This window comes from Andrena cerasifolii, chromosome 6, assembly GCF_050908995.1.
Source record: "Andrena cerasifolii isolate SP2316 chromosome 6, iyAndCera1_principal, whole genome shotgun sequence".
NCBI classification, from domain to species: domain Eukaryota; kingdom Metazoa; phylum Arthropoda; class Insecta; order Hymenoptera; family Andrenidae; genus Andrena; species Andrena cerasifolii.
Window position 1 is genome coordinate 10074161 of NC_135123.1, and position 21884 is coordinate 10096044.

The 21884-nt window shown below is 43.9% G+C and overlaps 2 protein-coding genes across 16 annotated transcripts in view; both read left to right on the forward strand.

Annotated features, from left to right (window-relative positions):
• The first annotated feature begins 4358 nt into the window (after window positions 1-4358).
• Window positions 4359-10092, forward strand: LOC143370263 (spermatogenesis-associated protein 20). Of its 11 annotated transcripts, none has more exons than XM_076815154.1 (14): window positions 4359-4441; window positions 5151-5201; window positions 5269-5436; window positions 5871-6240; window positions 6303-6446; window positions 7154-7243; window positions 7329-7586; window positions 7668-7847; window positions 7918-8127; window positions 8211-8403; window positions 8484-8652; window positions 8718-8926; window positions 9227-9426; window positions 9513-10092. In XM_076815154.1, coding segments are annotated over exons 2-14 (2454 nt in total). In that variant the 5' UTR covers window positions 4359-4441; window positions 5151-5199; the 3' UTR covers window positions 9774-10092. The 11 variants fall into 11 exon arrangements, with proteins under 11 accessions (XP_076671269.1, XP_076671278.1, XP_076671274.1 ...); XM_076815152.1 differs by having other exon boundaries at window positions 4426-4441; window positions 5101-5201; XM_076815157.1 differs by having other exon boundaries at window positions 4434-4451.
• An 849-nt stretch (window positions 10093-10941) lies between these two features.
• Window positions 10942-21884, forward strand: part of Ca-alpha1t (Ca[2+]-channel protein alpha[[1]] subunit T) — a 78579-nt gene continuing 67636 nt past the window's right edge. For 2 of the 5 annotated variants that reach the window (XM_076815148.1, XM_076815150.1), the window contains exon 1: window positions 10957-12361. In XM_076815148.1, coding sequence (XP_076671263.1) covers window positions 12010-12361 — 352 coding nt within the window. In that variant the 5' untranslated portion in view covers window positions 10957-12009. Of the gene's footprint in view, window positions 12362-21884 lie in introns of all 5 variants that reach the window. The other 3 variants (XM_076815146.1, XM_076815147.1, XM_076815151.1) reach the window with 3 other exon arrangements.

The window sequence follows — 21884 nt, forward strand, 5'->3', positions numbered from 1 at the left end:
TCATGGGCCCTAGAGAGGGCCTAGCTCGTGGGCCCTAGAGAGGGTCCTAATCATGGGCCCTAGAGAGGGTCCTAGTCATGGGCCCTAGAGAGGGCCTTCGGCATAGGCCCTAGAGAGGGTCCTAGTCATGGGCCCTAGAGAGGGCCTAGCTCGTGGGCCCTAGAGAGGGCCTAGAATTATGCTAGCTTGGTAGCTAGCTAAGATGTTCTTGCATGCATGCTGTAGAATGTAGAATACGAGTACCTTGTATAAGTGCAGAGAGATCGACGATAATCGTCAGTCTATCTCTCTTTCGATTTCGCTTTCGCGTTCGCGGTTGTCACTAATAGTAGAGTCAAATCATCGTTTCCCTCATTGCAAGCAATGACGGACGCGATGAGTTTATTGAAATGGAGGGTGGATGGGATCGGTGTTTGTTTCGGGATGGGTCACTTTCGTAGGTACCTCCGCGTTGGTGTGCCCGGTTCCTTGGTAACGTTTCTCAAGCATTGCGACTTGCAAAACGATATCAAGCTAAAGCCTACGATCTAGTTTAAGGGTCCAGATCGAGCGAAACTTACATTCAGTGAGTTTGGTTCGGTCTAGACATCTAATCAGAATTTTATTCTCTTTCAGGTAGGTATTTCTTCGATGGTTTTACATGATTTATTCTATTTCATGCATTTCTTCGATGGTTTTGCGTGATTTATTTCATTTCGTCGATTTCTTCGATGATTTTGAACTCATGAACACATGTCTTCCACAAATAATGTTGTTGTTTATATAAATTTTTATGTTAAATAAATTTGTTTGGCGTTAAATAAACCTGAATAGAATAGCAAGGTTAAAAGGCGTATGTGTTCTTGTTTTGTTGCGATCCTTCTTTCTCGGTCGTTGCACGGAATACGTTTATAAAACGATCTTTAAATTGTTACTCTAACAGAATCATTTGTAAATCGCGGGTTTCGACTGACTTCTTGAATTCTAATTCCTACCACACGTAGCGTTACAATCTGTTTCGAGGCTTCATCGGTAACGTTGCATGCGACACAAAAATGGTAAGGTGGTTCTAGGACTCCCCCAAACCGGTGACAGAAAAATGCATTGGTTGATAGGTCTATCCTATACCTCGTCTGTGCTCCCGTAAACGATTCTGTATCGATAAAGTTGAATGCGACCACGGACGAGGTATTCTCGGTTAAATTTATTAAATTTTTTTATTTCACACCTGCACAATCCTTATACATAATTACTTTATAACAAGTATAATTGGAATTATCGACATCAGTACAAGATGTTGAATACATCAACTTCCTTCTCAACATTATTTTATTCTTTTCACATTTCCTTGCATTATTTTAAGGAACTTTTGTTTATTGTATCTTCTTTCCTATTTCTTTAAACGTAATAATAAAATAAACGATTCGAATCTTAATACTCGTTTTCACAACGTCGAAACGATAAGCGATGTGACAGGTAAAAGTGGTGTGCTAGACTGCTTTTAAATACATAGCTTGTCAATTCGATATGTTAGTGGTGATTCTTCATGAGCAAATTTGTTGGTTCGGTTTGTGGTTATCAAAAATTGGGAAAATGGACAGTCTGACTACCGCGTCACGTTCATACCGGCCCTAGAGGTGTTATGCGTCATTCTTACAGTCTTTCCGTAGCAGGGGACCAAATTCTTTCTTTTACCAAAAAGAAGATATAGATTTAGACAAAGCGTAGGTAAGATAGGCCTACATTTTAAGGAAGGTTCTGTGCCACCCAGGGGGACCAAGCCGTCTTTGTTTGGCTGAAGTTTTCCCGTTTAGTTAGCACCGTATTGGTAGGAGGCGCTAGGTACATCACACACACATACCTACGTGTATCAGTGAGCACGACACACAACCTTTCGACGTTGGTGAAATGTTACCATGACGACCGTCGTCATTTAGAAATGTTTGGCGCAGACACGAGGAAGTGTCCTCACTTTCCCTGGTTTACCCTTTCTAAGGCCGTCTGACCATGGATTGTCGCGTCAGTGACGCGTATGCAGCAGATAGAAGGATATACAAAGCAATTGAATATATTTTCTTTTCCTAAGAAAAGAAGAAATATTCAATTTCAATGTTTATCCTTCTATCTGCTGCATACGTGTCGCTGGCGCGACGATCCGTGGACAGGTTTTAAAGTAAACGGTACATTACACGTATACACATACACATACGTCCCGATTCACACCAATTCACACATTCACAGTTTAGTACGCACCTCATTGGTAGGAGGCGCTACAAACTCTGCTTCAACTTTCGTAAGAGGGAAGCTTGGCCCCCCTGGTAGGAACTGCGCCGTACAATTTCATGCTTACCCTTCGTCTTTCCTTCTTTCCTGAATTTCTTTTAATCGAGTGATTGCTTGGCAGTTCCCTAGATTCTACACCTAAACCGAACGGATCGATGGAACTTTGTTTTCATCCATCTCTTTGGTTTAGTAGGCTAAGGGTTTCATGTACAGGGAGATCGATGGAACTTTCATTCCATCTGTTGGTCGATTGTTCCTACCGGACCCCAGAACACGAGTACAGTGTTATTAAGATAGAAGGATAAGTGCGAGTTGGAATATTTCAGCGATACTCGAACTGATGGGTTTTTGACAATTTTTAAAGTCCTCTTTGCTTCAGCATCTTATTGAAATATACCAAGTTACAATTCCTTGGCGAGGTTTTCCACGTTAAAGAAATTTTGCGTCGGTAACTAGATGCTTCAAGTAGGTTTTGATCCGGAAATTCGCCCGAGTTGTTGGCGTGCCACTAACTTTGGTTATATACTCCTGGTACAGGAACAGGATCACATAATCCAAGTTAGTGGCACGCCATCTATCTCTATCCTTGTCGCACAAACTAGTGCTGTCTCGCTCGCACAGCTCCGTCGTGCCACCTCCACCTGCATCCTATGTTTCTATTAGCTCGGGCGAATTTCCGGATCAAAACCTACTTGAAACGCCCACTTACCAATGCTGTCGGTAAATTAGAGAGTTGTTTAATAACACTTTTTAACGTAATGGCTCGCTTAAGGGGGTAGACACGTCACGTGGCCTGGCCAATTTGACAGGTCGGTATTACAGCAAGTTTTTTCTGCAGTGAAATGGTATTACCCATAGATACGCCGCTGCCTGGTGCACGCGAGAGAGCTGTTTGCTATTTCCGTGTTCTATTCTGAATTAGGAAATAAATTCTAAGCTGTTACGTTGTACTTATAAAAGTTTAAACGGAAAGTCGGCTGGTACTGCAAACATAGAACTTCATTGTACATTTTAATTACTTGATATGTGCTTATGCTATGTTAGCAGTAAGGAATTATAAGGGAAAAGGGAAAACAGATGAGGGTATGTTCCCAGAAAATGAAGTTTGTTAGGTTAGACATTTTTTTATTAGCAAAGCACCGAAACAGAACATGAAATACACTTATTACACGTCCTATGCAGAAAGCAGTTATGAACAACAATTATATAAAATTGTGTTGGATGTTGAATTGGTCTAGTGAAAATGCGCAGGCTGGATGCGCGTGATTATTATATGGTTGGCTCCTCAAAGTGACAGAAAGTATAACCTAAGTATATGCTATATGACAACAAATGTTTAGTGGATATTTTGTTCTTTTACGAAACATTTGTGAATTTTTTAGCATCCTTCCAAAACATTATTATTACGCCGCAACAGTATCTTTAGGACATCGGGTATAGCATATAGATTATATTTTCTGTCACATCGACTTGAGAGCACTTGTGAGTCTCAAGTTGAGACGACTTTAAAAACAATTTATTTTTCTCTCGTCTAGCAAATTAGCAATAATTCATACGTGAGATATCATATTGAATTAATTTTAAAATTGCCTCAACTCTATTAAAATATTTTATTATAAATCCATGTCCATGAAATATTGTAGATGTGTTCGTGAAACAGCCAATTATGTGAAGTTGGTCCATTCTTTAATCGTTTAAAAATGCAATCTTCTCGTTTGTAACACATACATTAATAGTTTAACTTAATTAAACAAAAATCTTTCCTTATTTATGCAAATTTTTTTTGTACGGCTTCCTTAAACATAACGGCACAGTAAAGGTGCGTCTCCACCAGTATTCGCGAACTGTTCACGAACAGTATGGGAATTGAATTTCCTATGAATCGTCTGTTCGTGAACAGTTTGCGAACGCTGGTGGAGGCGCCCCTTAATAGGGGAATCTACCCTAGGGCGGTATTCACAGTCGCTACTTATTCTTAAGTCATCTTAAGCATTCGCCATCCTTTACTAGTCTATTAGAGTAATAGAGGATGCCGAATGCTTAAGATGTTCTAGAATAAGTAGCGACCGTCATTCGTCAATACCGCCCCTAGTAGTATTTTCGCCCTCTTGCAGTGAGAGAATGAAACTACAGCTTAATCATAAGTGAATGTTCGTGCACAGGACGAATCTGTCTTTCTGTAGGTACATGTGCGTGGAATAAAGTAGATTTTCTCGAGGAATACAATATTTTTTGTATTCTTTGTACCATTTCTCATTATTTCAATGTCACTTTCAAATTATATTTTTCAAGCGATTCATTGATGCTGCAATAGCCAATGTATTACGTATAATTCTAAACAGGGGTCCGCCATTTTACATGTTAACATTTTTTACACTTGTATACTATGCGTAATATCAATATTATATAGCAGAATCTCTTTGAATACGCATAATAAACATATTTACGTATATATATCGAGTGTGATTGATAATGTGTGTATGTGTGTATAATATTTACATTTCTAGATCGAGTAAAGCATCAAATGCCTTATATTATTTAATTTATAAACACGAATCATACCAATTTTAAAGTTACTTTGAATAAACCTACTTCATATTTCTCTGACTTTATGCGTCGTGGAGAAACTTATTTGTTCCAAACTTTGTCAATAACATAGTGTATTTCTCAAGAGTTAGAATTGGGGAGGATATGAACGAAAGTATACTACAAAGATATTCTAATGGTTTTAATATTTTTAAATGATATAAAAGAAACATATATATATATATATATATATACTTGTCCATTTGAAAATGTAACTTACTTGGAAATAATGAGTAAATGACTTTTCAATAGGTGTTAAGCATCAATAAAAGCGATTCATTTCTTGTAATTTGTGTTCTTAGATAATATAACCTTTCGACGAGTTTTCACGTTTCGAAAGTGTGACGTTTTATGTAAGTAGATTGATATCGAATTCTTATCCCCTCAGACGTAGCAATTAAAAGTTTCAATTTTTGTCAGGTATATTTTTTATGTCAAGCGTGTTATGACTCTGGGAAGATGCAGTCTTTTGTCAATAATTCGCTACGCATCCGAATTATCTAAAAAGCGGTACATTTACGATCGTGGCGCGAAGGTGTATTTATTTCAAGGTGCTTTCTTATCAGTCAGTGAACACCAGCCAGGCAGGTAGCACATTTAAATACAAATCTACAAAATTTCTGTAATAAACTCTTTCGTTTAATAATACGTCGCATCATGTTTATTTTAATGCACATCCCCGAATTGAATAATAAATGGGCATATAAACGCGTCTTAACAATTTAGCGTTAACAATCATTACTTTCTCGTATATTAACAATAAAATGTACGTAAAAGAAGGAATAAAACCACATAAATAATTGCACTACGCACGATCAGCTTTTCTTGGGAAAAATACGTACCAATGTTTAGTTCTGTGGTCCGAAGATATATAAAATATTTCCTCGTTTATCTCGCAAAATGGTGACTCGTTGGTTTCATTTTTATTGCAAATTGTTTGTTGTAATTTCCTGAAGTTATCGTATTAATAAGTATGTACATGGAAAATCGAATGTTTGAACGAGTAACAATTAACTCTTTAGGATAGGTCAGAAGTCCTCAGCTTTGCTGTCATTCTCTGCGAACATGGCTTCAACGAGCGACTCTAAGAGCAAGCAGGAGGGAGAAAAGAATCGGCTGGCTTTAGAAAAGTCGCCTTACCTGCTACAGCACGCCGCCAATCCGGTCGATTGGTATCCATGGGGCGACGAGGCTTTGGCGAAAGCAAAGAAAGAGGATAAAGTGATATTTTTATCTGTTGGATATTCTACGTGTCATTGGTGTCACGTTATGGAGAAGGAGTCCTTTAAGAATAAGGAGATTGCCGAGATTATGAATAAGAATTTTATCAATATAAAAGTGGACAGGGAGGAGAGGCCAGATATCGATAGGATATACATGACCTTCATTCAGGTAATTGTAAGATTTCTCTGCTTTCAAAGTAAACGTGGATTAAGAATTATTATTCTACGTAGGCGATGACCGGTCATGGTGGCTGGCCAATGAGTGTGTTTCTCACTCCCGATTTGAAACCCATAATTGGAGGGACCTACTTCCCTCCAGAAGACACGCTTAGGCAAACGGGATTCAAGACCATTTTACGTAATATCGCTCAAAAGGTATAAATATTACAGTTGGTAAATTATTTAGAATGAACAACTTTATCCTATACATGTTACCGCCGCTCGGCCATAGTTTCCAAGATAATCGCCAAAAACTGCTGCTACTACTACAATGCATTCTGCCGTATATCTACTGTGTCCAGATGGAAAGAAGTCGGTCGAGAAACTCTAGGGTCCGAATATCAGGTCTGAATAGTATATCCCTATTGGCCGGCGCGACAACATCGACGAATACAAAGTAAGCAAACGGGACACGGGCGGCGGGAGCAAATGCGAGCGAAGAACCCCTCTTGCCCCTGTGATATTTCAACCGACTTCTTTCCATCCGGGCACAGTACCTACAGTACGCGTCCATGACAGCGTATGCACCAGCATGGGACAAAACAAATGACGAAGCTGACCTTTGTTTCCGAGATATTTGTGAAAAACTTCTTTTGACTTATTCCGACGCAACGCATTCCACTTTCCAACTTGTCCACAGAAATTTTTCATATCCATAAATCATTGAAATCGGTGAGGACAGAAAACTTCTAAATAATTACCCTACAGTTTATTAACGATTTAGAAAAGTATAAGTACATAACGTTTCATAAATAATTCACATATGGCACTTGCTTTTTAAAAGGTACACACGAGCAATTGATTATTGTACATTTTACTTTTAGAACTCGCATACAATCATAAATTATGTTTTCAATTTTCAGTGGAAACAGCTTAAGACGAAAATGGTAGAATCTAGCGTCATTAATCTCGAAACATTAAAAAATATTTCTGATATTGCACGTACAGCAAAGGTAAGGCTATGAAGGGTTCACTTTTTTTTTATCTTATTTGTTAATAGAGTTATATTTATTATTGCTTAGTGATTTTCTGATGTAGACACTCAATGTACCTTTGGTGGAGTGCAGCACCGTATGTATCGAGCAACTCACAAGCGAATTCGAGCCGACATTTGGTGGATTCGGCTCTGCATATAATATGCAGGCGCCTAAATTTCCGCAGCCGGTGAATTTTAATTTTTTGTTTCATATGTATTCACGTGAGCCAAGCGAGGAGCTTGCTCAACGTTATTTGCATATGTGTGTATATTCTTTAACCAAAATGTCTTACGGTGGTATACATGATCACGTAGGTCAGGTAAGAGTTTCAAGTTATAATAAAACTTGAAATTGATATTGTCCGTGAAGTGTATTTAATATCCCTACGTTTTGCAATTAGGGATTCTCAAGATATGCTACTGATGGTGAATGGCACGTTCCCCACTTCGAAAAGATGTTATACGATCAGGGCCAATTAATGCAATCATATTCAGACGCGTATCTTGCAACCAAGGACGATCTTTTCGCTGAAATCATCGATGATATCGCCACGTATGTGACTAGGGACCTCCGGCACAAGGTATACCTTTTTTCCGCTTTTGAAAAAGTACACTGGTGTCTGCATTCTACGCCTGTCGCACTTATTTCAGGAAGGGGGCTTTTATAGCGCCGAAGATGCAGATTCGTATCCCACGGCTGACGCGAAATCGAAAAAGGAGGGTGCTTTTTATGTGTGGACTGCGACGGAAATTAAGACACTCTTAGATAAAGAGATTTCTGATGGAAAGGAAGTCAAACTTTCCGATATTTTCAGCTATCATTTCAACGTGAAAGAGTCTGGGAACGTAAAGAAGTATCAAGTGCGTTATATATTTATGAATTAACAGTATCATGCATAAAAAAGAGTATACGCGTATGCTTATTAAGCTTCCACTAATCGCAGGATCCTCACGGGGAATTAACGGGAAAGAACGTGTTAATGGTATACGACGAAGTGGGAAAGACTGCTAAACAATTTAATCTTAGTGTTGAGGAAACCAAAAGTTGTTTGAAGGAAGCATGTGCCATCCTGTACAAAGCTAGATCGTCAAGGCCGCGACCGCACTTGGACGATAAAATAATCACGGCGTGGAATGGTTAATTGTTACAAACAGCTCTTTTTCTACTATATGCCGTGCTTTTATAATCGTCCCGTTAATAATGAATTCGCTTCTAGGCCTCATGATAAGTGGCTTAGCGCGCGGTGGCGCAGTGTTGGGTAACAAGCAATACATCGAATACGCGACAGATGCTGCGAAATTTATCGAGCGCTATCTCTTCGATAAGGATAAAGGTGTGCTACTCCGTAGTTGTTACCGTGCCAATGAAGACGCAATTACGCAAACGTAAATACAGAATTATTATTGTTAACGCACTTAGTGTAACACAAATCTTAATATCATATTTTTAGGAGCGTGCCCATACCCGGCTTCTTAGACGATTACGCGTTCACCGTGAAAGGATTACTGGACTTGTACGAAGCTAGTTTAAACGAACGGTGGCTGGAGTTCGCCGAGAAGCTGCACGACATTCAAGACAGGCATTTTTGGGACGAAGCGAATGGTGGATATTTTTCAACGACGGCGGAGGATCCCGCTATAATTCTCAGGCTTAAGGAGGGTACGTTGAAGTCGACTCGTGATAATTTTAGCTCAATGATTAAAATTCTCACGGCTTCGTATCGTGTATGTGGTGGTCGTGATCACGTTGTGCTATGAAATCAAGGAAACCCGCATTCTACAGTAAAGCCGAGCGTGTCCAAATATTTATAGCAGGGTCTGCTCAGTGTTTCATTACGTCCAGCCATTAAGTCTATCAGGCTACGGTAGTTTCGCTTACAGCTTTAATATTCGGCCAAAACTTGAATGAAAGAGAAAGATATGCTATGTATTTTAAGAAGATTTATAATCTTATGTACAGTCCACGATGGAGCAGAACCATCCGGTAACTCAATTGCCGCCGAGAATCTACTGAGGCTGGCAGATTACTTGGGCCGCGGCGAATTCAAGGATAAGGCTGTACGTCTTTTCGGAGCATTCAGGCGCATGCTGATGCAGAAACCTATTGCACTTCCACAACTAGTGTCGGCGCTGGTTCGCTATCACGATGATGTAACGCAGGTGCGTGCGAGCTTGGCGACTGGACTGGGTGTTCTTAGAAGCTATATAAATTTTCGACGCGATTGCACATAAATCTTTATTTGCAGATTTATGTAGTTGGGAAACGGGGTGCTAAGGATACCGAGGATTTGCTCCGCGTTATACACAAACGTTTGATACCCGGGAGAATACTTTTCCTAGCTGATCACGATAACCCGAGCAGTATATTATTCCAAAAGAACGAGCATCTGTGCAAGATGAAGCCTTTGGATGGCCAAGCGACCGCTTATGTGTGCCGACATCGCACGTGCTCTCTACCTGTCGCGGGCCCTGAACAATTGGCAACATTGCTGGATCAACAGCGATGAAAAGACACGCGTAAACCACCTTCTTTTTAGTTCGATTCAAGTACTGTGATGAATTAAGAACACTTAACGCATAGGAAAAAGTAATATATCAATTGGGATATTAAATAGTATATATTCTCTGTAGCACGTTCTACAGGCGGATACGCGCGCAGCGAAATGTAATAAATTGTACTAAACCGTATGTATTATATCCTGCATTGTAATTATGTTTTCGCAACAGCGCGACTGAAATATGCCGTTAGCTTAGGGATGTCGAGAATTATACTTGTTGCGTACAGTTGTAAATATATTTTTTAAAAATAAAGCGAATATTCTCGTTCCTAGTCGATTCAGACGGATAACACCGTATTTCTACTTTCCAGCAGATAATCTTCCCAGGATAATCTTTCTCTCACCGCGTATTGGTTCTTGATCATCGACAGACTTTTGTCGAGAGCGATCTCGTATGGTGCCTACCGCAAAATCTCGTGTCGAATTCCAACCGAAAATAGACGCAGTGTATAAAGCACCAGAGGAAGAGAGAGGATGAAAGAGAAGATGAGAACAGAAAGTACGAGGCAGGAACGAAAATCTCGTGCCGTTCGGGTTTACGAAACCAACGTAAATCAATTTTTCTTGCTAAATTACAGTTAAGTGCCGGGACAGCGTTTTAATTTGGACGCGGGATTAAAGGTTTTTTTTATACGGTTCGAATTTAGCGAAGAGCGTTCCGTGCTATCCACTTTAAGGCTGGGACCTTGGTAGACCGTGCGATGACAATGGTTCATCAGCGGACGTTCCCTTGGCGTTGCAAAAGAATACACAATTTGTAATCGACCGTGTTTTCAGCTGGGTCGTTAGCGGCCGCTATCTTCCGCGATCGGATCAGGCCAGGAATGACGATCCATCCTGACGCGATGCTCGGCGAGCTTGTCACCTTGGAAGGGAAAGAAGAGGGAAGCGCGCGTGGCACTTGATTGGCAATGAAAACGAGAGGCGACAAGATCTCGAGAATGTACAGGCTCGGCTACCTGGCTGCTTGCTCGCCCTCTAGTCTGCTTCTAGTTATCTCTCCCCCTTTTCCTTCGGTTCGAGTGCCTATCTCTGGAGATGTCTCCGAAAGAAGGGGGAGATCTAAAGAGGAGCAGCCGGCGGCGGCGGAGGAGGAGGAGGAGGAGGAGGAGGAGGGCAGGGGAGTAGGAGGAGGATCTCCAGATCTTCTCGAGGGAGGATGCAGGAGGTCGTGTAGCGGACGCGCGAGGGAGGTGTAGACGGAGGGGTCGCGCATGCGTTCAGTTTTGTCGACAAGGATGTTCGACGTTTTTTTCAGTCACCGGTCGACGCTGCACCGGGCACCGTCGACGCGTACGTTCACGGGTAACTGATTATGGACCGCGGTTCCAATAGTATTTCCTCCAGGTAGGCTAATTCGGCGCCGTACGTCGCGCACGGTCGGTTTATGAATTACCAAGGGTGGGAGATACATTTTCAGTGGAGGACAGCTCCGGGCTCGATTTTTTAACGGGGAGCCACGCGACACGCCACGCGCCGCTCACGCGCTTCTCGCCTATCCATCTTGCTGCCACAAGTATTCTCACCTTGGGACACGAGCCCCCGTACGTTATACACGTCCGTTGTACCGTCGCCGCTTCCCGTGCCCCGATGTGCTACGCCGTTAAAGGGAACCGTGCCGCCGTTCGCCCGCGTCCAGCCCAGCGCGCGTGATCCTGGTAGCAGGTGAACTCGAGCCGATCCAACGAGAGGACACCGAAGGTGAGAGAGCTGCAGGTGAGAGACTGGGCAGGCGCGTCGCGGTCCGCGACGGCCACGCACCTGGATTTCACCGCTGTCGTCGGTCTACCGTAAAATGCGGCCAGTGGAGATGCGACAGCTCCTTCGATCTCGCCGCTGTGAGGAAAAGCGCGGCAAATGCTTCAACCGGTAGACCAGGGGAGACGCGCGTTACGTATTGCCCAGTGGTAGCGGAGTGACGGACGCGAAGGGCACGCGGCGGACCGACCGTACTACTGGTCCTCGATGTTGTTCTCACCATCGCGCCTGGCCTGGTCGCTTAGAGCAACGGCGTCCACGTTGTCGCAGCTACTCAGGAAACATTATCTTCCCCGTGACAAATCTTCCAGCAGGCCCTTCTGGAGAGCTCCCGCGCAGAGTGCCGCGTGCGCCCGCCGTTGAAGACTAGTTCCGCGAAGACGCATCCTCCCCAGATCGAGCGGACGTGCCAGATACCCGGGGAAACATGTTGTTGCACTATCCCCAAGGGTATCGATACTGCTCGGCGACGAAGGCTGCCGGGGCAGGGAACGGCGAGCAAGGCTCCGACAGCGACGTGGCCGAACTCAGTGACCTCGAGGACGACGAGGACGAAGACGGGGGCGGCCAGTCGGCGGACAGACGCGTTGCCGAGGACGACGAGGACGACGAGGACGACGATCAGGACGACGACGACGAGGACGACGAGGATGAGTACGAGGAGGAGGACGAGGAGGAGGGCGACGAGCAACCCTACCCTGGCTTCGTGCCGGTTGTTTTGCGATACCTCGACCAGAGTACCCGACCGCGCAACTGGTGTCTGGCGCTCATCACTAATCCATATCCTTTTGGAACGTAATGACAACTCCTCTGTCCATTAGGAACGGTGATATTATAGTCTTTCTCTTGGCCTGTGCTAGACCCAGCCACGCTATACATTTTTCAGATTAATTCGCCGCGTAGAGCAGGACAAGTGAGTTTCTCGTTTAGGAATACACACGTACATCTCGATTCTCGAGTGCGAGCGCTAGATCTCGCGTGCTGGGTAAATTCCTTCGGGTGGAATTCGAATTCGCATTGTCTTTCCTCAAAGTACTTTGATCGCAGGCGTCTGATATCGGGTGTCAACGGAGGGTATCGTCTTCCCTCGCTGTAGGACTCTGCGGGACTTGTTTCGTAAAGGAAATTCATTGCTGGACCTGTGCGGTAATAGCTCTTCTTTTAAATTCCACTTTAGATATTACTGCTACCTGTAATGCTTACCTGACACCTGACATATCGTCACAGGCCAGTTATAAATATCCACTTACATGTGGGATGTTATACGCGCAAGAGTTTACCAGAACACTTTAAAACAGATACCTCGGAGACATCATCTTAGCCCTTTGATGAAACAGGCGAACTCAATGATTTCATTCGTATTCACCTTAATTTCCTTCGTCCCCATTTGATCTCAAGTATCGCCTGTCATCTATCGGAAATTCTGACGTTTCGCAGACTTTCGAGCGTACGCAGCATTCATTAAATCGTACTTCCTGCCACCGAGTGTTTGTCCAAACAAACGCCTATCAATTCGAGCAATCCCCACGAAATATAAATTCATTCCGATCCGCGGTGTCACGCACGGAATGGATCAAATGTTTCCCAATCGACCCCGGACTCCAGCCCTTCCGCGCTGTTTCTTTTAGGAAAGCTCCGTCGCCCCGATAGACCTGTGCGACTGCAGTTTCTCGACGTCTCACGCAGGGCACGTTATATATAAACTGTGCACTATATATACGCGTGCCCGGCCGTACGAAAGAAAGTACGGTGGGAAAGGGCAAGTTCCATGCAGATTCGAAGTCTCGGTCAGGATATCATGGTGGTAGGCGGTACGGTGCGCGAGGTCGGTCTGAAGGCGCTTTAAATAGGTCATTGATTGACCTATCCCCAGGCGAATCCCACTGTGCTTGTACGGATACCGACTACCCACACGAATGACACGTCTGTCTCTACGTATTTCTGCCCCTGCCTCCCTCCTTTTTCCCGCCCCTCCCCTGTTACCTCTGTATACGTGGCCGTTTGTGCGCGAAATTGCGGGGTGTGCAGGACGCACGTGGTCGCCGGGCAAAGTTTAGTCAGCTACCAGCCGAGCAACAAGCGTCGGCAGAAAGATTCCCATTGTGCGCGCGGACAATGGACGGCTGGAACTACTGCGAATGCGGGCCAAGCATTTCGCAATTCTCCGCCGCTTTTATCCCTCTCCCGTTTGGCCGTAGAAATTGAACAAACGCTTCTGTTGTGCCTGTACCTTTCCCTTCGGCGGACACTTATCCACCGGCCGGCAAGAATTTCCTCCAAACCTCCGCTGCCGACGCTGAATGCCATTCGGCTGGCTCACCGAATCCGCTGCCTCCCATTCCGAAGTCTCTCGCTTCGATCCTCCGCGGATGTAGAAAGACGGAAGTCACGGTCCGCGTCCATGGATATTTCACTTCGAAGCCAAGGTTTTTTCACTCTGTCAGGCTCTTGGAATCTGTGGATCTTAAGTGATTCGTGTGTATACGTAATATGTAATTGTAAAAGGGGTGAAAATGACACAGGGATAGTAGTAAATTTCGATAAAGCGTATCACCTATTTTTGCATATACTGAAGGAGATGTTCTGACTGACTCGTCAACGCCCAGCTAAAACTGTTTAACCTAGGAACGTCAAATTTAGAAGGTACATTGTTTTCATGGCGTAGGCACTCACTGAGGAAGGATTTTTCGAAATTCCATTCCCAAGGAGGTGAAAAGAGGTGAAATGTATTTTCACGGATTCCTCAAAATCTCTTAGGCCCGATTAGATATCAACTTGGTTTTTACTTCGAAAGGTTATCCACATAAATACCTAAAAACCAATTTCAGAATTTCGCCCTAACCTCCCCGAAAGGGGTGAAAAGAGTCTCTTCAGCCCAATTTCATATCGATACTTGGTTTTAGCCTAACAACACAAATGCCTATAAATTAATTTCTAAATGTTGCCCTAATCAACCCTTAAAGGGTCAAATCTAGACCTAAGGGTAACAGATCTTTTTGTAATATTTCGTATTAAGTGTACATTGAATTGGGGCGTCTTAATTTTTTAATAGTAGGCGCGAACAAATTTTCGTTGTACAAAGGTTACTTCACAGAAATTACTTAAAAGAACAGATATAAGGTAATTCCTTTTAATTATTCTACCGTAGGGTATTTTGCTAGTGGAAATATAAGAGAACAGAATCTAACCACTGTACCGATTAGGGCTGGGACTATTTGTCGAATTTTTCGGTATTCGAATATTCGAATACTTCAGTTGCTCAATTATTTGGCGAATATAATTCGAATATCCAAGTATTCGAATACTATTCGAATATTCAAGTATTCGAATACTATTCGAATATTCAAGTACTCGAATAGTATGGTGTGAATTATAAATCAAGTTCTTTAGGTTCATTTGTCAGGGTGAAATCTTGTAAGCTAATTTTGACCCACTTCACACCATACTATTCGAATACTGATGTATAGTATTCGAATACTCAAATATTCGAATAATAACATTCGAATACTCAAATATTCGAATAATAACATTCGAATACTCAAATATTCGAATAATAACATTCGAATACTCAAATATTCGAATAATAACATTCGAATACTCAAATATTCGAATAATAACATTCGAATACTCAAATATTCGAAGTTTATTCATAGCATTCGAATACTCAAATATTCGAAGTTTACTCGTAGCATTCGAATACTTGTAAAATATTCGAATATTAAATTATTCGAACAGTCCCAGCCCTAGTACTGATCCGCAGTAATCATTTACGAGCTCAGCCTCCTACGACGCAGCTCGTGTAACGCAGAATTACAAGCTGTACGAATCGCGTGCAGCGGCTGTCCGCTTAATCATCTTGTTGTACTACTCCATTGTCCGACAAATGATCCGTCCGACAGACGTCGGGATGGCTACTGGCTGCCACATACACATGCTCGAAGCCCGTGCCGGCGATCGCGGTCTTTCCATCAAATTTCCGTGCAACCTACGTACGTCGCAACGTCTTCGCTCTCCCGTACGGAATCGTTTGCTATCGATCGGTCGGCGCGCGATATAGGATCGAACAAATTGCAACAACGCGGGGCGGCGGCAGGGGGGAGGGGAAGAATTGGTTTAGTGGAAGCATCGATTAGGTAATTTTCTAGACGGCCCGCGATAGAGTCCGAAGCGGGCGGCCAAGTCAACGGAACAATTTACCGAGGCGCTCGCCTTTTTCATCCCCTCGTCTATCGTTCAATCCGCGACGCCCCTCCTCCTCCCCCCCCCAACCCCGTAGGGGGTGAAAAATAATCGAATGACAGTAGCCATCGACAAGGCAATCTTCGGCGGGCCCGAATGCCGCCGGAAGTGACAGTCGATCGAAACAATTTGCTCGGCCGCTTCGACCGGCTGATTGTCTATTAACCGTCTCGTAAATGAGATTCGGGGCATCGACGAGGAACCAGGGGTGACAGAGGTTACCGATGGATCGTTAGACAGGCGGAAGTAATCGATCACACGTGCCGATGCCGCGCGGCGACGAATGCCGTTCCGACTTCCAGATGCGACGGCTTTTCTTTCCGGCCGTTTCGGCCCCCTTTGTTGCTCTGCATTCACTCCGCGCCTTTTGTTCGATGAATTCGGATGCGCCGACTGGTTTCCGTTTCAGAACTTTCTTTCGATTTCGTCCACAGCGAGGGCATTGTCGGCTTGCACAAATATGGACGCTGAAACGGGCGTCGAAGTCCGCAGGGGTGGTTGAGGGTGTCGCTGAGGAGTCAAGAACTCGGGGATGTTTTGTGCAGTTTTTGGATCGCTGGTGTTTCGGGTAACGAGGTGCTAATTGGGTAACGAGAAAGATATTTAGAGCTTTGCACCCTCGAATATATTATTTTAAACGTTAGTGGTGGTGTTTTTCAAATTGCCGAACCAAAATATTTCTTGCTCTGTAAGTACTTACTAATTTATTTCTATTATTTCTTTTACTTTCTGTGACATTGTTCGAGTCGCGAGGCAGCGTTGGCAATTCAATTTTTATTCCTATAATAAACAAAGGAACGTTTATGCTATCCGTGATCGATATTTGTTGGGGGGGTCTCAGGTTGGTTAGGGTATGCCTGAAAAGCACAACTCCGCTTCTGTAAAGATAGAATCTCTGGTCATCGAAGCCTGGTGTACCCATTCATTTGTTTGGGGTGGTTGTTGGAAGTTTTTGGTGGGTTAGTAGGGCAGAAGGGTGACTACTCGTGAAGAAAATGAATGAAAAGTGCAGGAGGAACTGTGTGCAAGTTGGCCTTTATTTTTTTCGGAAATTGACGTGGAGCAGTTCTTTCGGGTCACGGTTTACTTGTTTGTGTTTATAAATAATGTCAGTTGTTATCGATGGTAAAAATATGTTGCCCGTGCAGTAATGCGGACATCGTTTTGAATAATTTTTGCTTCAGTAACTTTTGATGGAAATTGAATACCTTAGTTGTACAGGGTGGTGCATAACTTAACTTCGAACAGAGGAGAGGGTGATTGTTTATGCAAAAATGAATAGAAAATGAAGGATAATATCGTTTTATGCAAAATCGGTGTTATTAATGCGTGGGGTACGCATGAGACAGACAAGGGAAGTTAGGCAACCCGGAAATTCAGAAAATTGTGCAACTTTGCGTGCCAGTAGAGTAGTTTATGCGTAAGGCAAACCTATTTTTGTGGTATCTCGAGAACGGTGAGAGATATCGGAAAGAAGTTTAAACAAAAGTTGCATCTCTTTTTTATATCTACAGAACTGCGTAAAAATAATTATCAAAAAATCCACTCTTTTCAAGTTACCCCCACCACCAATCTTTAATTCGATAATTACTTTTACACAGTTTTGTAGATACAAAAAAGATATGCAACTTTTGTTGAAACTTCTTTCCAATATCTCTCACCGTTCTCGAGATATTCCACGAAAAAGAAAATTCTGTATCTTTTTCAAGGGATGATTTCACCCCCTAAAACCGCACTATGGCACCAACAAAAAATAGGGTTGCACACGAAGTTTCATAATTTTCTGAATTTCCGGGTTGCCTAACTTCCCGCGTGAGTTCTGTATAGCTACTGTGTCTGTCTATTACACACTGCTTCTACTTGCCAGCTAAAGTTTTGTACTTTTCTACTTATCGATGGTGGTGTAGTTCAAATGATAGTCTGTATCTCCACAGATTCCTCTTTTTACTATATTAAATGTATCTCCACAGATTTTCTCCCCTTTTGTCATGCAAAAAGTTGCTGAAAATATGGCTTCAGTGTCGCAGACAGAATATGCTGTGGGAATTAAAACACTATAAATGAAAAATGCCAATGTAGTTTCAGGTTTTAATTCCTCACATTCTTGCAGAAATATTTCTGTTAGTTGTAAAATGATCCCGACTGCTTCTCGTGGACTCTGTTTTTAATATCAACTCACACATAGACGACAGAGGGTGTAATATTCGGCGATATTGAGATTCAGTCGAATACAATTTTCAGCAGAGTAAGGGAGAAACAATTTGTAAGGTTCGCTCTATTATTTAAACCACAACACTGTCGGACACTAACACAAGTGGACGTGACCCGTGATGGATAGACGCGCTAGCCAAGTTCTCCATCGCATGCATATTGGATGAATCATCAGAATCGATTCACTTGAAACTGAAACCTATCCCGAAAGAATTTTATTCTCCATGACTCATTCCCCTGTTTCTACGTTAAAATTTCGATCGAGTATCTCTGCACTTCCTAGAAGCTTTCGCAGATATCTTCACCTTCTGTTAACAGAATTCCTCCTCAGTGATCTTCTCCGTGTTAAGAAGATACTAAACATTTCACTGTATCATTCTGCAAAGAATCATAGAACTCGGGTGTAGCTGATTCCGGGATTGCGTATTTCAGTCTCGTTTCGGCTGACGCGAAAGAAGGGAGCCTTTCGAATTCTATTAGCGTCAAGTTCTCGATCCTGCACCTACTCTTGTATTACGATAGTGTCGACGGTGGTGAATCTCCGACAACCCAAGGAAATCTCGAGCGACTGTAAGGACAGGCGGAACGAAAGGAAATAGGAGGGAGCAGGTCGATGTAAGGGTGGATTTTCACAGAGATTTAGGTCTCCAGGCTCACCAGCTTCGCCGGATCGATCACCCATATCGTGGGAACAGAGAATTCGAAAGGAGTCTGGCCTCTGATCGACGTCCCTGACACTTTCATGGTTTTCCCCAGCAGCGTATCCCGCCTCCCCCACAATCGACCGCAGAATATTAATTTTCCGCCCCTCCCCCCCCCCCTCCCCTCCACCCTCGGCGCCATCCGTTGGTCCCTTTCGCACCGATTGCAAATTCGCTTATTGGTCAGCAATCTGTATTACCTTGCCCGCTCCATCTTCGCCTTGCCCCGGAATTTCATCAATTAAAATATCTTCGCTTATTGATCCTCGGCGGATCTTTCAATTAAAATAACACGCATGCGTTGGCAGGCGTAGTCGCGAGCTTGCACGGCGGCAGCGTGTTAGTAACGTGGGAATACACAGTTTCTAATTGGAATTATCGTCCTCTATGGGGCACCGTTACCGTCGATCTCTGGCAATGGGAGGGCGAGGAGCAGCTTTAGGAATTGAATTCGCTCGCGTGTGTACAGGCTCGTGCCTCGCACCCTAATCGAGGGCCCTCGGTCCGTATATCCCCACACGCATCTTATCGCGCTGCGTATCGACGGAATCACCCCAGGTAAAGACAGCGCCCTGATTGTTTGCGGGTGCGAGCGATAAAGGTTATCGGCGTTGGCGTTCCCGATAAAACTTCCATAAAACACCCGGCGTGTTTCCTTTTTCGAGTTGATGGCTCGCCGGGCGGCAAAATGTCAGGATTACAGGGGGAAGGGTGGCAGCTCCTCTGCCAGTAACACATTTCACAGTGTCGAGGGTGTGGTTTATAGATAGCCGAACAGAAGGTATCCTCGACGACGGTGGTTTATAATAACGTTAAAGGTGAAAATCCACGATCAGACGAACATATCGTGTCTCGCTTTCTTGCAATGCAATATATAAATAAATAAAGGAATTGCGGGCGATCTCCCACCAGCCAATTTTTTATTTAACTACTGTACAGTGACCATTGCAGTTTTTACCTGGTTCGTCAGAAATAAAAAATTCGACCAAATGTATCGATTTTCGCCACAGACTCACTCTGATTCGTTTTTATCACTTTTCATCTGTAAGATAAAAACTACGAAATTAAAAAAAACACGATTGGGCACTATATAAGTAATCTAAAGCTGGGTTTACATTGGTCCAGTCCAGTGACCCAGTCCAGGACTGGATTGGAACTGGAATAATGTAAACAGTGTATTCCAGTACAGTGCTGTCGTTCCAGCAGGTTTCGACTGGATCGAAAGTCTACTTTTCGGTCCAGTGTTTACTCCCTTCATCGAGAGCATCACATTCCAGCGTTACTGGAATCGTCTAGACGGCTCATAAGACTGGAGACACTGACAATAATGTAGGCATCGACCAATTTCCAGTCAAACCACTCACTGGATCCAGCGACTGGACTAATATAAACCCAGCTTAATATAATAACTAAATTATATTGAATCTTTTATTTCTGATGCACCAGGTCCAATCCGCAGTGGCTACTGTAAAAAAAAAACGGTGTCGGGAGATCGCTCATAATTCCTTTATTTATTTACATATTGAATTGCAAAAAATACTACAAGGACTTTAAAATATGTACTTTCGAATACACAACGATTTCTTTAAAAATATCTTCAAGCTTTCCCCCCCAAAAAATCTCGAAAATACATGTGTTCCCAGACCTCGCAGGTAGGCATGACCCCTTAAGTAGTAAGTGAAATGAAGAAATCCCTTGCTAATTCCTTCTCCGTAATCAGCAAGTCAAAGCAGGCTGCAAGCGACAGGCAAATTTTCGCACAAAAGCCAGACACGACGTTTCAAAGCGAGCAGGGAGGAGTCCAAGGCACGACAAATTTTTAATATTCCATAACTTAATCGAAACGCGCCTTTCCGTAAGTAATGCTAAATTTACTTTGTTAGCGGCAGTCAACAAGAGGTAAATGCGGGCCGTTCCCTCTATAGGATTTACCAGGCTGGAGTTTATGATTGACACTTTAATTAAAACTTTCCCCGGGATCAGTGGGTTTTTGCAATCGAACCGTGCTAACTACGGACCGGTAATATTTTAGCGCTCCCTTTTTCTCTTTGCCCATTGTTCTCAGGAACGAGCGCCCCCCGAATCCGAAAACAAATTGTTCGTGCGCGAACAGATTAACGTTGGTATAAACAGCCGCATAGATCGCGCTGAATAATTGTGCATCGTGACCTAGAAGGGACGAGAGCGGCGCGGCGGTCTCGGTGCTCTCGCACGTTTGCGGGAGCCTGCGTGACCAAGTTTACTTCTCCACCACTCCGCTGTATCAAAATGTACATAATTCATCGTATACCAGCTTAATCGTGAATAAGGCCGGCTGGCATTTAATACTTCTGTAAGACGGGGTATCGAGGGCGCATTAAAGGGACGTCTAAATTTCATCTAACCTGGCGAGAGCAAGGTTCAAAGGCATTAGCACCTTTCAAGAACCCAGGCTTGCATTCAGCACGCTACCACTTCGACAGGCGTGGACGATTTTCCCCCCGAGGCGTGTTTCCGCGTGGATATTTTCTGGATGGGATCGGAAAAACCGTCAGAGAGTCCTTGGCAGTCAGCTTCGGGAACAAGCCAAGCTCGTAGCTCGCTTTGTACAAAAACCTTCCGGCTTGGAGGGGCATTTTTTAGGAGCTCACGCCACTCGGAATGTGCCGCTCGAGGTGCAGGGGTGCGAAGGCACGCGGCCAAGTGAATGCAGCTTTGTGATAGGCGGCGAAGAACACGCTCGGTGGTTCGTAACCTCAGGGGTGTCGCTTACACGTCACTTCAGCGGGTCCGAAATTAGTCGCCATGTCTCTGCGGGGGCGCAGTGCCTTCCAGTGGCCGTCACTCCTCGCGGAAGGCAGAGCAGAAAGCGAGACGGAAAATATCCAGAAAGCCCGGGGCAACTGTTGCGCGTGTTTTTACTCGATCGTCTGGCCGTCGGGGGAGGGCGATCGTCGGGCGAGCGTGCTGCGTGTTACTTTCTGCATTAGCGCGAGCCCGCGAGTCGCGCCAAGATTCGAGGGTTACACGGAGGGAGCCTGGCGGAGGCCGGCCGTTTATTGATCGGACACACTCCGCATGTTTGCGGAAAGCAGATAACGCGGCAGGTTTCTCGCGATTTGTCCGAGGAAACGTCTCGGCCAGTTCTGTTTTCGCCCGACCTCCCCTCGGT